This window comes from Pseudorca crassidens, chromosome 9 (assembly GCF_039906515.1).
Source record: "Pseudorca crassidens isolate mPseCra1 chromosome 9, mPseCra1.hap1, whole genome shotgun sequence".
NCBI classification, from domain to species: domain Eukaryota; kingdom Metazoa; phylum Chordata; class Mammalia; order Artiodactyla; family Delphinidae; genus Pseudorca; species Pseudorca crassidens.
Genome location: NC_090304.1, coordinates 65998971 through 66016096, shown reverse-complemented (window position 1 = coordinate 66016096; position 17126 = coordinate 65998971). Strand labels below are relative to the sequence as shown.

General features: G+C 38.0%; 1 protein-coding gene and 1 long non-coding RNA gene across 5 annotated transcripts in view; one reads left to right on the top strand and one right to left on the bottom strand.

The window, feature by feature from the left end:
* Window positions 1-17126, top strand: part of GRM5 (glutamate metabotropic receptor 5) — a 548940-nt gene that overhangs the window by 441821 nt on the left and 89993 nt on the right. For all 4 annotated transcript variants that reach the window (XM_067750657.1, XM_067750656.1, XM_067750658.1 and 1 more), the window contains one exon: window positions 11950-12196. In XM_067750657.1, the coding sequence (XP_067606758.1) occupies window positions 11950-12196 (247 nt within the window). The remainder of the gene's footprint in view (window positions 1-11949; window positions 12197-17126) is intronic.
* Window positions 1-17126, bottom strand: part of LOC137230719 (uncharacterized) — a 131644-nt gene that overhangs the window by 28576 nt on the left and 85942 nt on the right. The gene's annotated exons all lie outside the window — the stretch shown is intronic.

Here is a 17126-nt window from a genome sequence, read left to right as displayed (position 1 = left end):
ACCACTTTTCAGAATCCTCAGAAGGCTCTTCCAATCATTCCACTCGGGGTTTTCAACTGCATTCCGCGGGAGAAACACGGTGGAGAGTGCTTACTTCATCTTGATTAGACCAGAATTTTTCACATGAAGTTTGATTAGATGGTGGAAGCACAGAGGATTGCTTAATGGGATTGTATGGGCCACCTGGCAGATTCTGTTGTAAACTCGTATTGCTGTTTAGTTTTATTTAGTGCCATTCTACAAAGCAATGATTGCTCTAATAAACTGATTTGACGATCTGAAGACCAGACCTGGTATTTGGTGACACCCTTTGAGACATCCTGTCATGCATCAGGCCTCATTCATATTCTTGGTATATATTAATAGTGCCAATTATGTGTCAGAGGCCGTGGAAGGCACAAGGGCTACCTCTGTGAATGGCACAGAATCTTTGTCCTCAGGGAGCCCACAGTATACTAGAAATCAGCCATGGGTCGCCATCAGTGCTACAAGAGGACAAAGCAGAACCTTAAGTCTAGATTAGGGACAGATGTGTAAACAGGCAATGTCTTTATAGGGTGCTTAGTATATGATAAACATCAGCACCAGTGCTATAGGAGAACAGAGAAAAACCTTAATTCTGAACTGGAGGAGGGTCATGAACGACTTCTGAGTGGAGGTGAGTCCTAGACACACACAAATTAATAAGTAGAAAATCTAAAGGAAAGTATGGTCCAGATATATGGCGGGAAATGCACAGATGCCCAGATACAGGAGAGAAGAGTGTATTACGTGGCTGCCAGAAGTTCCAAATAGCTGGTGCATAGAGTATGATGGATCAGAACAGAGAGGCAAATAGAGGGCAAGACAGGAAAAGGTCTTGAAGGTCAGGACAAGGTATTTAGGGTATAATCTGGTTATCAATTGAATGGTTTTAATAGAAGACTAACAAAATCAGTATTGTGCTTAAGAAAGACCACTCACTGTATATCTACACTGAAAATACAAAGATTTGAGCAGGGCAAGATTGGAGGCAGTCGGATCTGTTAGGAGACTGTTGTAGTAACCCAAGCAAGAAATTGTAAGACATTCTGAAACCAGTAAAAATACATCCATACAAGGGAACACTATACAGCCAATAAAATTAGTCTAGCATCTCTACATATTTTGAAAGAGTGATCAGGAGCTCAAAAAGAAGTCTGATATCTGCAACACATCCAATCAGTCAGCGGGTCATGTCAGTTCTATTTTCAAAGCATGTCCTGAATCTGAACACTTCTCACCGTCTTGACTGCTATCACCCTAATCTAAGCCACCAATATCTCTTGCCTGGTCAATTGCTTTGGACGCTGACTGATCTCCCCGTTTAACATGTCAAACAGCACTTCTGATTCCACACCCACACCAACCGATTTTTCACACTCAATGTCATTCTAATCCATCTAGTTGCTTAAAAATGAAAACTTGAACTAATCCTTGATTCTTCTTTTTCCTTAACACCTCACATCCAATCCACTAACATATCCTATTCTCCCTGCTTTCTACATATAATTAGACTCCTACCCTGGACTAAGCCACCATCAGCTCTTAGCATCCTATTTCATTATTCCCTAGGTTTTCCCACTCTCATTCTATTTTCCATCCTCAATGTAAAATTTTTTAAATGAAAACATGATCTTTCTCTGATAAAAACACTCCAAAGCCCTATATCATACAGCCCTGTCTAGTTGTCTCGCATCCTGCTTCTGTTCCCCTTACTCACTGTTTCACCCTTTCTTTTATTCCTCAAAGAACACAGTATGTTAATGTCTCTGCTTGGCAACATACTTCTTCCAGATCTTTATATTTTGAACCGAAAGAAACAAACCAGATCATTAGTAACAGAACTTGGGTCAGGGACCAAGTAACACAGATCAATTTATTTAATCAAATGCTTAATAAGTATAAACTCATTTAATCCTTGTATAAATCTATTAGTAAGTTACTATTATTAAACCCATTTTTTCAGGCACAGAGAGGCTAACGACCTTGGCCAAAGTCACACAGCTGGTAAGTAGCAGAGCTGTGACTCTAACCTGCTGCCTTGTTTCAGAATCTGTACTCTTATCCTCTTTGCTCTGCTGCTCTTAGTAGTTGACGTGCACCCTCTAACACAAAGTAAGACAGCATCTTGCAGATTCACCCCCTTCATATGTGTGATTTAGGGAGGGGGTGGAGACAGACAGAGATCTAAGTCTAAAGAGATAGGAGGCACAAGAATTCCCTAAGTAGCCAGTATCTCCCCCATAGCTACAAATATCGAGCCTATTGCATAAATTGCTTTCAAATGTGGGTACCAGACCCCGCATCCACAAAAAGATAAGCTTGTCAGTTACTGACAGTCATCTTGATTTCCTTAGTTTCTTCATCTTTAGTGGAAATAGCTCCTAGCTCATTGAGTTTTATGATATTTAAGTGTTTTGTAAAGTATTTATTTTGTTAGCACACATTTTAACAGAGCTCTCTTAGCTACCTGAAGGTCACAGCCCATCCATGAGCTGCTTCTTCTAATGGAGGAAAAAGACTGAAAAGTAGATGAAATGGTGTGAGCAGAATTCAAACTTGAATTTCACTGAATTGACCCCTGTTGCATCCTGAATGCTAAATCAGATTAAGATACCTTTCTTTAAAAACACATGCAAAAATACTGAATCGCTACGCTGCACACCTGAAACTAACAATATTGTAAATTAACTATACTTCATAAAAATAGATAGATGATAGATAGATAGATAGATAAAATCAGTGAAGGGGGAAAAAACCACCTGCATCAAAATGACTTAAGGAGAAATTACAAAGGTTAAACTTCCATCACTTTTCTTCTGGCAGATTTTTTTCTTTTTTTTGTTTTTGAATTTGCAATCATTTGGAATGTTTGGGTGACAAGGGAAAATAGTCACCAGGAACTTCCTCAAGACCCTAATGCTGCCCAAAGAGGCCAATTGTTCCCAGATGCCCAAACAACACCAAAGGACTCGGCAGGTTGTACACAAACGCGTGTGTCCTTTGGTTTTCAAGCTCTTGCTCTCAGTCAGCTTCTGGGCCCAGGTCTTAAGCAGAGCTAGTGGGCATTATTTAAGGAAACAAAAACACAGCACTTTCCAGGAAAGATCTAATCTTGTTACTGGTTTGTTTTCCCTAACTTTACGTCTTAATCAGAGTATTTTTAAAACGTGATACAGTAATATTGTTCAGGGAGTGCATATTTCTAGTGAAAAGCAATAGAGTAGCAAAAAGGACATTGATCTTGGTGTTAGAAATTCTTGTCTACTTCTGATTTTTATTATCTCTGTGACCTTGGAAAACATACTTGACCTGTCTACAACTCCACTTCTTTATCTCTACAGTGTGGATAGGGTATTGATGCACATAACTGATATATGCAGAAGTTATTTTTTAAAGTGTCATACAAATGCAAATTTTCATACTTGCCCCCATCCAATTCAACAAGCAGTACAGTAACCAGGCCCCAAGCACTGTGATTTGATTTACAAATGAATAAGGCTCAGTTGGCCTTTGTGCCAATTGCTGTCTGTTGTCCACAAGGCATAAAGAAAAATCAGGAAGGGAGCCTGAAAGATGATGGCCAGAGAGCTCTCCTGGGCATCACATGAGGAGAGACCTTTGGCTTGCTTTCATTCTCCAAAGTCTTAACCACAAAACACAGTCACTAAAGGTTATTATGATTTACATTTTGGTTCAGTTACTATTTATGAAGCATCTACCTTGTGCCAGGCTCTGTGCAAGGTATGGATGGCTTTTCTATAACATTTCATTCTCACATCCCCTTTGCAAGATAAAGGTCACCATTTAAAGGTGATTAAACTGGAATTTTAGAGATTTAAGTAACTTGTCCAAGTCCCAAAGCTAGGAAGACATCAAGCAGGAATTTAAACCTAGATCTCTCTCTTCTGCTCATTAGAGGAAAAACAAAAGAATGAGAATCAAACCACCTACTCTCTTTTAATAGCCACGAAAGCACCTACTGCCGAACCTTGATAGTTGGTTGGGAGGCTGAGTTGCAGTACCTGGCTTAGGCTCAAGGTCAAACCTCTAAGCATGGCCTCAAAGGCTACTGCTGCCCAGTGAGTTTTCTGGAAATAGAATCATTCAGGTAGAGTAACTCTGCCTCCATTTAGGGAGTTTCATGGAGGAAGGTAGAGATGGACTGACTTGGGAACTGGATGTTTCAAATTCTCCTTCCCCTAAGTATGCCCACATTTCTATAATAGAGTGTGTAGGGTACCTGACAGAGGTACAGGCATACCTATGAGATACTGCAAATTTGGTTCCAGACAAACACAATAAAGCAAATACTGCAGTAAAGTAAGTCACACAAACTTTTAGGTTTCCCAGTGCATATAAAAGTTATGTTTATACACAATACTGTAGTCTATTAAGTGTACAATAGCATTATGTCTTAAAAAAGGTGTACATACCATAATTTAAAAATTCTGTATTGCTAAAACATGGTAACCATCATCTGATCTTTCAGTGAGTCACAGTAGTAGCAGCAAAGAACACTGATCACAGATCACCATACCAAATATAATAATAATGAAAAAAGTGTGAAATTAGGATTACCTAATTAGGATTACCAAATGTGACACAGAGACATGAAGTGAGCGAATGCTATTGGGAAACTGGTGTCTATAGACTTGCTCAACACAGGGTTGTGAAAGACTTACAATGTGTGAAAAACACGATATTCACAAAGAGCAATAAAACAAGGTATGCTTGTATAGAGAAAGTGATAGAGAGTTTGGAAGAGAAAGCTTAATTTTAGTATCTGCAACCATGGTGGACTTCATGAAGGAAGTGCTCCTGGGGCCCTGAAACATGGATAGGATTAGTGTTAGTAGGGTTAGGGAGGAAAAGAAAACAGAAGGGATAGTCTAAATTAGAGGGGACAGTTCTTTAATTCATTCAACAAATATTTGTTGAGGACCTACTATGTGCCAGGCATTGTTCTAGGAACTGTTCTAGATGGTGGTAAGGAAAAAATGTCGGGAAAGGAAATAGGGAGTGCGTTGGGGGAGTGGAATGGAGATGAGATTTAGACAGGATATCAGAGAAATCTCACAGAGAGGATGATATTAGAGGAAAGACCTGAATTGGGAAGGGAATAGCTCTACACATCTCTGAGGCAGATATTCCAGGTAGAAGGAACAGCAAGTACAAGGGCCCAGAGGCAGGAGCATGCCTGGAATGCTTGAGGATCAGGGAGGGGGTCGGTGTAGCTAGAGAGGAATTATTTGTTTATTTATTTATTTAACGATCCATTTTTATTAAAATACAGCTGAACACAATATTATGTTAGTTTCAGGTGTACTACCTAGTGATTCAACATTTATGTACATCAGGAAATGATCACCACAATAAGTTTAGTAACATCTATCCCTATACAAAGTTATTACAATATTACTGGCCATATCCCTTATACTGTATATTATACCCTCGTGGCTTATTTCTCTTATATAACTGGAGGTCTGTACCTCTTAATCCCCTCTACCTATTTTGCCCAATGCCCCCACCTCTACCCTTCCCTCTGGCAACCACCCATTTGTTCTCTGTATGTATTTTGTTTTGTTTTGTTCATTTGTTTGTTTGCTTTTAGATTCTACATATAAGTGAGATCATATGGCATTTGTCTTTCTAACTTATTTCACTTAGCATGATACCCTCTACATCCGTCCGTGTTGTCGCAAATAGTAAGATTTCTTTTTTTTATGATTCAGTAATATTTCACTGTGTATACATACATCTTCTTTATCCATTTATCTATTGATGGACATTTAGGCTGCTTCCATGTCTTGGCTATTATAAATGATGCTGTAATGAACACTGGGGTGCATATATCTTTTCAGGTTAGTGTTTTTGTTTTCTTTGGGTAAGTACCCAGAAGTGAAATTGCTCAATGTATGATAGTTCTATTTTTACTTTTTTGAAGACCCTCCATACTGTTTTCCACAGTGACTGCACCAATTTACAAGCCTGCCAACAATGCACAAGAGTTCCCTTTTCTCTACATCCTTGCCACCACTTGTTATTTGATACTAGCCATTCTGACAGGTGTGAGGTGGTATCTCGTGGTTTTGATTTGCATCTCCCTGATGATTAGTGATGTTGATTATTTTTTCATGTGTCTGTTGACACTCTATCTGTATTCTTTGGGAAAATGTCCATTGAGGTCCTCCACTGACTTTTAAATTTCACTGTTTGTTTTCTTGATGTTAAGTTGTATCAGTTCTTTATATATTTTGGATAGTAACCACTCATCAGATATATTGCTTGAAAGTATCTTCTCCCATTCATTTTTTCATTTTGTTACTGTTTTCCTTTTCTGTGCAAAAGCTTTTTAGTTTGATGTAGTCCCATTTATTTATTTTTGCTTTTGTTTCCCTTGCCTGAGGTGACAGATCCAATAAACATTGCTAAGAATGATGTCAAAGAGCATACGGCCTATGTTTTCTTCTAGGGGTTTTATATTTTCAGGTCTTACATTTAAGTCTTTAATCCATTTTGAGTTTATGTTTGCATATTGTATATGAAAGTGATCCAGTTTCAATTTTTTGCAAGTAGCTGCCCAGTTCTCTCAACACCATTTATTGAAGAGAGTATCTTTCTCCATTGTATATTCCTGCCTCCTTTGTCATAGATTTTCCATGTAAGTGTAGGTTTATTTCTGAGCTCTCTTTTCTGTTTCATTGATCCATGTGTCTGTTTTTGTGCCAATAGCATACTGTTTTGATTACTGTAGGTTTGTATGATCATTTGAAATCAGAGAGTGTGATACCTCCAGCTTTGTTCTTCTTTCTCAAGATTGCCTTAGCTATTCAGGATCTTTTGTGGTTCCATACAAATTTTAGGATTATTTGTTCTAGTTTTTGAAGAATACCATTGGTATTTTGATAGAGATTACATTGAATTTGTAGATTTCCTTCAGTAGTATGGTCATTTTAACAATATTAATTCTTCCAATCCCTGAGGAGGGCATATCTTTCCTTTGGTTTGTGTCATCTTCAGTTTCTTTCATCAATGTCTTATAGTTTTCTGAGTACAAATCTTTTACCACTTTGGTTAGATTTCTTCCTAGTATTTTATTCTTTATGATGTGATTTTAAATGGGCTTGTTTTCTTAATTTCTTTTTCTGATAATTTGTTGTTAATATATACAAATGCAACAGATTTCTGAATACTAATTTTGTATCCTACAACTTTAATGAATTCATTGAATACTTCTAATAGATTTTTTTTTTTGGTGGAGTCTTTGGGGTTTTCTATGTATAGTATTATGTCATCTGCAAACAGTGAAAGTTTTACTTTTCCCTTTCCAGTTTGGATTCCTTTTATTTCTTTTTCTTATCTGATTGCTGTGGCTAGGATTTGCAACTTGATATTGAATTAAAGTGGCAAGAGTGGGCATCCTTGTCCTTTTCCTGATCTTAGAAGAAATGCTTTCAGCTTTTCACTGTTGAGTATGATGTTGGCTATGGGTTTGTCATGTGTGGCCTTTATTATGTTGAGATACATTCCCTCTACACCACTTTGTGGAGGGTTTAATGGACGTTGCCTTTTGTCAAAAGCTTTTTCTGCATCTATGGAGACAATCATATGACTTTTATTCTTCAACTTGTTAATGTGGTGTAGCACATTCATTGCTTTGTGAGTACTGAACCATCTTTGCATCTGTAGGATAAACCCCACTGGATCATGGTGTATGATCCCTTTAATGTACTATTGAACTCAACTTACTAATGTTCTGTTGAGGATTTTTGCATCTATGTTCATGAGTGATATTGGTCTGCAATTTTTTGTGTGTGATGTCTTTATTTTTGTTATCAGGGTGATGCTGCCCTCGTAGAATGAGTTCAGAAGTGTTCCTTCTTCTTAAATTTTTTGGAATACTCTGAGAAGAATAGGTGTTAACTCTCCTTTAAATGTTTTGTAGAATTCACCTGTGAAGTCATCTGATCCTGGACTTTTGTTTGTTGGGAGGTTTTGTTTGTTTGTTTGTTTTTTTAACAACTGACTTAATTTCATTACTAGTAATTGATCTGTTCATATTTTCTACTTAGTCCTGATTTGGTCTTGGGAGACTGTATGTTTCTAGGAATTTATCCATTTCTTCTAGTTTGTCCGTTTTATTGCCATATAATTGTTCATAGTAATCTCTTATGGTCCTTTGTACTTCTGTGGTGTCAGTCGTAACTTCTACTCATTCATATTTTATTTTATTTATTTGGGCCATTTCTCTTTTGTTCTTGATAAGTCTGGCTAAAGGTTTACCAATTTTGTTTATTTTTTTCAAAAACCAGCTCTTAGTTTCATTGATCCTTCTTATTTTTTTTAGTCTCTATTTAACTTATTTTCATTCTGATCTTCAATATCTTCTACTAATTTTGGGTTTCATTTGTTCTTTTTATTTTCTAGTTCCTTTAGGTGTGAGGTTAGGTTGTTTATTTGATATTTTTCCTATTTCCTGTTGTAGGCCCGTATCACTATAAAGTTTCTTCTTAGAACTGCTTTCGCTGTGTTCCTTAGATTTTGGATCATTGTGTTAACATTTTCACTTATTTCCAGGTATTTTTTTGACTTCTTCAGTGACCCATTGGTTGTTTAGTATCATAATCTTTAGTCTCCAAGTGTATTTTTTGTAGTTTTTTTCTTGTAGTCAGTTTCTGGTCTCATACTGATATAGTCAGAATTTTATTTATTTAATAAATATTAAATTTATTATGGCTTGTTTTATGGCCTAGCCTGTGTTCTATCCTGGAGAATGTTCTATGTGCACTTGAAAAGAATGCATATTCTGTTGCTTTTGGGTGGAATATTCCATATATATCTATCTATTAAATCCATCTGGTCTAATATGTCATCTAAGGCCAGTAATTCCTTATAGATTTTCTGTCTGGGTGATCTGTCCATTGATTTAAGTGTTAAAGCCCTCTTCTACTATTTATTGTATTACTGTCAATGTCTCCTTTTATGTTTGGTAGTACTTGCTTCATATATTTAGGTCCTCCTACTTTGTGTGCATATATATTTACAATTGTTATATCTTCCTCTTGGACTGATCCCTTTATCATTAGGTAATGTCCTTCTTTGTCTCTTTTTACAGACTTTGTTTTAAAGTCCATTTTGTCTGATATAAGTATTGCTACCCCAGCTTTCTTTTTGTTTTCATTTTCATGGAATATCTTTTTCCATCCCCTCACTTTCACTCCATGTGTGTCTTTAGCTCTAAAGTGAGTCTCTTATAGGCAGTGTATAGATAGGTCTTGTATTTCTGTCCATTCAGTCACTCTATGTCTTCTGACTGGAGCATTTAGTCCATTTACATTTAAAGTAATTGATAGGTATTCACTTATTGCCTTTTTGTTCTTTGTCTTGGAGTTGTTTTGTAGTTCTTTTTTGTTCCTTTTTACTTTTTTTCTCTCTTGTCTTATAATTTTATGACTGTTGTTAGTGTTATGCTTGGATTCCTTTCTCTTTTTTGGTGTGTATCTATTATAGGTTTTTGGTTTGTGGTTACCATGAGGTTCATATATAACAACCTATATTTATAGATGACTATTTTAAGTTGGTGATCTCATAAGTTTGAATGCATTCTAACAACCTTATGCTTTTACTACCACTACCCCCCAACCACTTTATGTTTCTGATGTCACATTTTACATCTTTTAATTTTGTGTATCCCTTGACTACATGGCAGGGAATTTGGGTTTCACTTTCGGTAACAATGGAGCCACTAGAAAGTTTGATCAGAGGAGTATCATAATCTAACTCTTTTTTTAAGAGAATTTTTATGGCTATTGAATTAAAAATTGGCTGGAGTGGGTGGAGAATAGTTTAAGGCAGAAAGAAAGAGTCCAGTTAAAAGACTATCACTGTAATCCAGACAGATGATATATCTTAAACCTAGTAGAAGTAGATTTGTGTGAAACAGTTTAATTCTGGATATTCTGAAGACAGACCAAATAAGAGCAAACAGGGAAGGAAGAAAAGAAAAAAGTCAAAAGTGACTCCCAAGTATTTGACTTAACACCCGGAAGAATGGAGTTTCTAGTGGTATGAGGTGAAATGTGGAAGTGTGACTAGAGTCTGTGTAGAAAAGGAAATTGTAAGATTTGGTTGGAAAGTGGCCTAGGGCCAGTGTCTAGTCCTGAGATGGAAACAAAATTTCCCATGTTATACCTATGCTGGTTTCCCCAGGAGCCTCTATGCCTCTACAGTTTGAAACTCATAAAAATCATGTCATCTTTGAAGAGTTCCTATTTCTCTCTCTTTAAAAAACTTCTCCCCAAATGGCATGCTCTTTCCTTAGCTCAGCTGTTACCTTTACCTTATACCCATGCTCTTCCTGTATGTTTCAGTCCTCTCCATTCCTCAATCACCAGGCCTGGCAGTAGATTCCACCTCCTAAACACTTCTGTCCATAATCTTGGCCTCTACCCTCAGCAAAGCCATTTTCACCTATCGCTGGGATCATTGCATTACCACTTGATGGGTCTTCATAATTCTACTCCTATAGCCCTTTAAATCTTTCTCCAGTGTACCCAGATTGATCTTTCTAAAACAGAAATCTGATCATGTTCCTTCCTATTTTAAGCACTACAAAGGATCCCAGTGCTTATGATAAAGTACAGTGATCTTAATCTGGCCAATGCAATCCTGCCTTCCTCTACTACTTCAGTTCTCCCCATTCTCCTGCCTCCTACCCCATCTTGCAAACATTCCAACCTTCTTAAAGTTTCCCAAACATAGTTTGCTCTACCTCATCTATGAACCTTCAAACATGCTTTCCTCCACTCTTCATCCAGCTGATACTCAACCAAAATGCTCAGCTTCAGTGAGTTTCTTGGTCTAGTGCCCCTCCCTATTCAGTCCTGCCCTAGCACTTAGCCTGCTTAAATGCCCTTCTGCCCTCTAGACTCTAAGTAAACAAGAGCAATAATCATGTCTATCTTATTCTACATTATGTTCCACACTTCCAGCAAGTTCTGAGCAGTCAGAACTAACAGGCACTCATCCCATACTTGTTTAATCAGTAACTCATACCAAATGTTAGTTCTTTAATGAAACATTCCCAAGAGCCCTTCACTGGAAGAGATGGCTTCCTCTCTGGGCCTCCACTGATAGGGATCACTCCCTCTTTGGGCCTCTATAGATTTTAACTCCACATCTATTACAGATTTATCACCTTCTACCTTTAATGTAGCTACATAATTTCTCTCTATTACTGAACATGTTTCCTCTTAAGTGCAGAATCCATGTCCAGTTCACGTTTGTATTTTCCCTAGATCATCATACACAGAGCTTTATGTATACTCAGACTCCAATAAATTTTATTTAATGAATGAATGAATGAATAGGGCTTAAATATTATATTTCAGAATTTCCAAATAGGTCAGTTTATAGGGCACATATGCTTTGAGGTAGGAAATGATGGGTGATAAATCCCAATAGGTAAGTTGAGGCAAGATGGTAGGGGATCTACTTTGCTCAACTAAGACTTAATAATTTGGAAACTGGAGGTTTTTTTTTTTGGAAACTGGAGATTTTTGGAGGATATCTAAACCAAGGAGGTATAGTATCACAGCTGAATACTTGGGAGATTAATCTGTCCTTAAGATAAATCTTGTGGTACAGAAATGGAGTGCTATCCTGCATTTATCCCTAGAGTGTGGTAATAGAGGAAGTGAATCTTGGTACTGGTGAGGATTCAGCTCTGTCTTTTAGGTCTTGGGGAAAAAAATTGGGTATAGAAGACAATTATTAGGCATACTATTTTGGCACCTGTTCTTAGTATTTCCTCTGGTTTTAACTCTGATAAATTGTTCCAGTGCACTCTCAAATTATTCAGAATCCATAGAGATAGCTATAGTAGAAATAAATTTCAAAGTTAATCCCTAATTTGTTTTCCAACAGGTTCTCTGACTCTGAGAACACATCATGTTCAAGACTCCAAAATGGGATTTGTGATCAATGCGATCTATTCCATGGCCTATGGGCTCCACAACATGCAGATGTCCCTCTGTCCAGGATATGCGGGCCTCTGTGATGCCATGAAGCCAATCGATGGACGGAAACTTTTGGACTCCCTGATGAAAACCAATTTTACTGGGGTTTCTGGAGACATGATCCTATTTGATGAGAATGGAGACTCTCCAGGAAGGTATTGTTACAATTCACCCCTAGACAATAGAGCCTGGTCAAGGTATCTCTTGATCCTCAGAAGCCTGTTTCTCTCCCTTGTGGTTATCTAGGCTTCCTGGCCATGTCTGGCTAGTTCTGATATCATAAAGTGAGTAAAGACAGAGAGGGGAAGCCCCATTTCCTGTGGCCAGGAAAAAATATTAATGCGGATGTCTAAAACGTGCTCTTGGAATCATCACCACATTTCAGAGACTCAAACTTAGAGGCAGGAGCCTCACATTATCATAGATAATTAAAAGCCGGCTCTATGGTTTCCCTGTACATGTTTGCTATGTTATTCCATGCATTCTGATCTCTTCTTAGGCCACAGAACTATTCTGAAACAGGAACAATTCCATTTCTGGTAATCCAGAAATAGGGCTGAGGTGTTATTATATTGTTTGCTGTACCTACAGTAAGTTACAAGTCATTTTATTTTAGTATCCTCCAGCTGGAACACTTTCTCCCTTCTTGAGGACTAAATTGCCTTTCTCTCTGAAATTTTACCTTTCATTATTTATAGAGAGGAACCTGAGAAACATGAACTTACTCATAATTATAGGTCAGCCTCCAGGGAAGTCATTAAGTACCTAGAACTTACCAGTATTCACATCTATCTCAGACTCTAAATTCTTTTTTTTTTTTGCCTTCTTTGTGTGTTTATCGGCACGTGTTTCCTATCACAGTCCTTTCGAATAATAAGAGCTAATGTTTGTCTGACACTGCTTATGTGATAGACCCTATTCCAGCTAGTCTAAAAGTATCAACTCATATCATCCTCACAACAAATCCTTGAGGCAGGCGCTTCCCTGGTCCCCATTTGATGGCCAAGGAGACAGATGCTTTGGAGAGGAAGGATCTTGACTGAGGAAGTCACTGCATCTTTGGCAACAGCTGTGACGTGTTCAACACCAAAGTCCAGACTCTAAATTCTTAAGTGACTCTTCACATGAGACTTTTAATCCATGAGGGATAATGTCATTGAAATGATATTCTGACTTGTAGCAGGGCTGGGTCTTTAATCCGCCCTGCATTAGGACAATCAGGGTCCTTTGGTTGCCTGCTGTAAAATCCCTGGTATTTTTCCAGCAACAGCTTTTGCTTGACAGGTGAGCTTGGAGAGGGTGTGTTTACACTCTTTTTGCAGCTGATCCTGCCAAGAGAAGGTCCCATGAGTCCCTCCCATGACTCACATACCATGTGCCCACACATTGTACCAGCCACCTTGGTCTAGCTTGTTTCCATATTCCTGATGTGAACTGGAGCTTGTCCCTGATGCAGCTGTTACTGTCTCACGAGCCAAACTTTTTAAGTGACAGCAGTTCCAAGTCATGCAGCCAAGAGGAAAGGTGGATATTTTCTCTATTTTAGAGAGTTGAAGAGTATTGCTCCAAGCAAGCCGTTTGTCAAGATAAGATGTTTCAAATATTGTTTTCTACTTTTTGGCTATTCAGTACATTCATGGGAGTGGGGGCAGGAATGCAAGCATTTTCCCAGGGCCATAGGGCACTTCACATTTGTTGTAAGGCTTCTTAGGGCAGGTCAATGAATGAGCTCAGTCTTTAGGCTCAGGTCAAAGCCTAGGCTCTGATATCTTCACATGGATTTATTCTTCCTGTGTGCACCCCTAGATCACTGACATCACTTTGGGATTTGTTCATAGACTCTGTTGACTCTACTCTGTTGTAGACTCGGTTCAAACAGTGTTCATGTCATGTACCCAAGCCAGTTCCACAAACCAGACAGTGAAGAAATGGCTCAGCTCTATTCCTCTATTAAGGGAAACCTTAATAGATCAGAACGTCACTATCTCATTCACAATCCTCCAAATGTGCTGGAATGGGGTACATTTAGGACACTGGTTCTCAACCATTGGGGGAACATGAATCTCTTTAAGTTAAATGAAATTTATAGATACTCCCTCAAGGACAATATCCATAAAATTCTGCAAACAATTTCTGGAAACTCATGGAGACTTTAGAGACTTTTCATGCATAACTAAGGTTGGGTATTACATTAGCCCACTAATAAATGATCAGAATCTGCCTCTGAGGGCATAAGCCAAACTCAGGAAAAGGTGCTTTGCAACTTTTCTGGTTTCCCAATTAATCCAGTTATAGGTACAAAATAATTATAACTAATATTTGCCATGTGTTTTCTTAGCCAAGTACTTAGCTAAATCCTCTATATTTTAATCCTATGAGGTAAGTAATATTATCATGTTCTTTTCTAGCCGAAGGCTCACAACTGAGGATTACAAAGATTAAATGACATGCCCAAAGACAGTCTAATACATGAAAGAGTCAAGATTCTAACTCAATCTTGTGGGCTTCAATTCCTGACCCTGTACAACAGCCTGCCAATTACAGTATCAAAATCAAAACAGCACTATTCTCCTAGAAATGTATTTGTAGGCACTATGTTGTTATTTCTCTGGAGTAGAAGTTGCAGCTCAGCTGGATCAAAGACATTCCAACCTGGGCAATGAACCAGAGGAGACTAGGGTGATTAGGGGTTCCCCTAAAATGCCAGAGTCACAAGAGGAAGATCCTAAAGAGAGGAAGCTGGGAGAGGGGACAACTCACTCTGGCACACATACCTATGGATAGTTAGAGAGTCAAATTTAATCACTGTTTTTAAGCCTCACGTAATCAGACTACTATCAGTACATACATCTTTAACGAAACCCTTGGGTCAAGTGTATTACAGAATTCTGAATTTTTTTTTTTTTTTTTTTTTTTTTTACTGTAATGAGCTTTTTGTTTTTTAACATCTTTATTGGAGTATAATTGCTTTACAATGGTGTGTTAGTTTCTGCTTTATAACAAAGTGAATCAGCTATATGCATACATATATATCGATATCCCCTCCCTCTTGCGTCTCCCTCCCACCTTCCCTATCCCACCCCCCTAGATAGTCACAAAGCACCAAGCTGATCTCCCTGTGCTATGCGGCTGCTTCCCACTAGCTATCTATTTTACATTTGGTAGTGTATATATGTCCATGCCACTCTCTCACTTCGTCCCAGCTTACCCTTCCCCCTCCCCGTGTCCTCAAGTCCATTCTCTACGTCTGCATCTTTATTCCTGTCCTGCCCCTAGGTTCTTCAGAACCTTTTTTTTTTTTTAGATTCCATATATATAGTGTTAGCATACGGTATTTGTTTTTCTCTTTCTGACTTACTTCACTGTGTATGACAGACCCTAGGTCCATCCACCTCACTACAAATAACTCAATTTCATTTCTTTTTATGGCGAGTAATATTCCATTGTATGTATGTGCCACATCTTCTTTATCCATTCACCTGTCGATGGACACTTAGGTGGCTTCCGTGTCCTGGCTATTGTAAATAGAGCTGCAATTCTGAATTTTTGATTTTACAGAAGTCATATAATGCCTCCTGCATACCGTGGAGCACACTTTTTAAACAACGCATTAATATTTCTACAGCAAAACATGTGAATATTCATAGGAAGTGTGATAAATAAAGTATAAATAGTCTCATGACAGTGTAGATCAAGTTCTGTCACTAGATGAGTTGAGAATGGGTCATGTTTTGCTGCCAAGTGAGTTATGAAAAAACTTATGGTTTTCAGAGCTCTAAGGAGTTCAGGAGTTATAGATAAGAAATATGGACCTTTACTGTTTGCCATCAAGGGGACAGACCACAGGTTGGCAAGCTATGGTCTACAGGCCAAATGGGGTCTGCTATCTGTTTTGGTAAATAAGGTTTTACTGGAACACAGTCTCTCTCATTTATTTAGAGACTATCTGTAGCTATTTCATGCTACACTAACAGTGTTGAGTAGTTTCAACAGAGGCCTGAAATATTTACCGTCTGTCCCTTTATAGCAAAAGTTTTCTGACCCCCAATAGATATACAGAGAGTCCACTGACGACTAAGGTTTAACAAGCGTAGCTGTTGCCTAGGACTGACCATAAATGGGCAGAGGAAACATGGAGAGTCAACGTCAGCCTAAGTACAACTGATTATTTAAGGCAAAAATGTTAACATTATATTGTGGGGTTTATAAGTATGGGGATGTAAAACATTTGACAATGTGGCATAAAGGAATGGGGTATAAAAGTGTACAGGGGCAAGTTTCTTATATTTTACATTAAGTGACACAACATTACTTTAAGTAGAATAAGTTAAATTAAGAATGCCTATTAAATCCCTTGGGCAGTTAAAATTTTAATACAAGAGAAATAACTAAAAAACCAAGAGAAAAACGCTTTAGAAAAATTGGTTAATACAAAATAAGGCAGGAAAAGAAGAAAAGATGGACAAAAACAGATATGACAAGTAGAAAATAAGGCTGGAACACTAGAAATTTGCAGATACTGACCTGGTTTGCACACAGATTCTTAATATGTGGCTCTGTCCACAGAAGGACTTAAAAAAGCACCTTAGCCTCAGAACTGTAGACTGAGAGGACCTTAAGGGTCATATAAATCTAGTATTCTCCATAGTCCCTTCCCCCGAATGATGTTTCAGTTTCCCTGACAACAACCTTGCCTCAGCCCCTTGGGTAAAGAGAACCTCACTATCTTCTGAAGAAGCCTGCTCTAATTTTCAGAGTTATAACCACTTAGAAAGTTCTTTATTTCTGTTCAACTGAACCCTGCCTTCCTCCAGTTTCTATTTTGTGCTTTTTTTTTTTTAAACATCTTTACTGGAGTATAATTGCTTTACAATGGTGTGTTAGTTTCTGCTTTATAACAAAGTGAATCAGCTATACATATACATATATCCCCATTTCTCCTCCCTCTTGCGTCTCCCTCCCACCCTCTCTATCCCACCCCTCTAGGTGGTCACCTAAATAGACATTTCTCCAAAGAAGATATACAGATAGCCAACAAACACATGAAAGAATGCTCAACATCACTAATCATTATTTTGTGCTTTT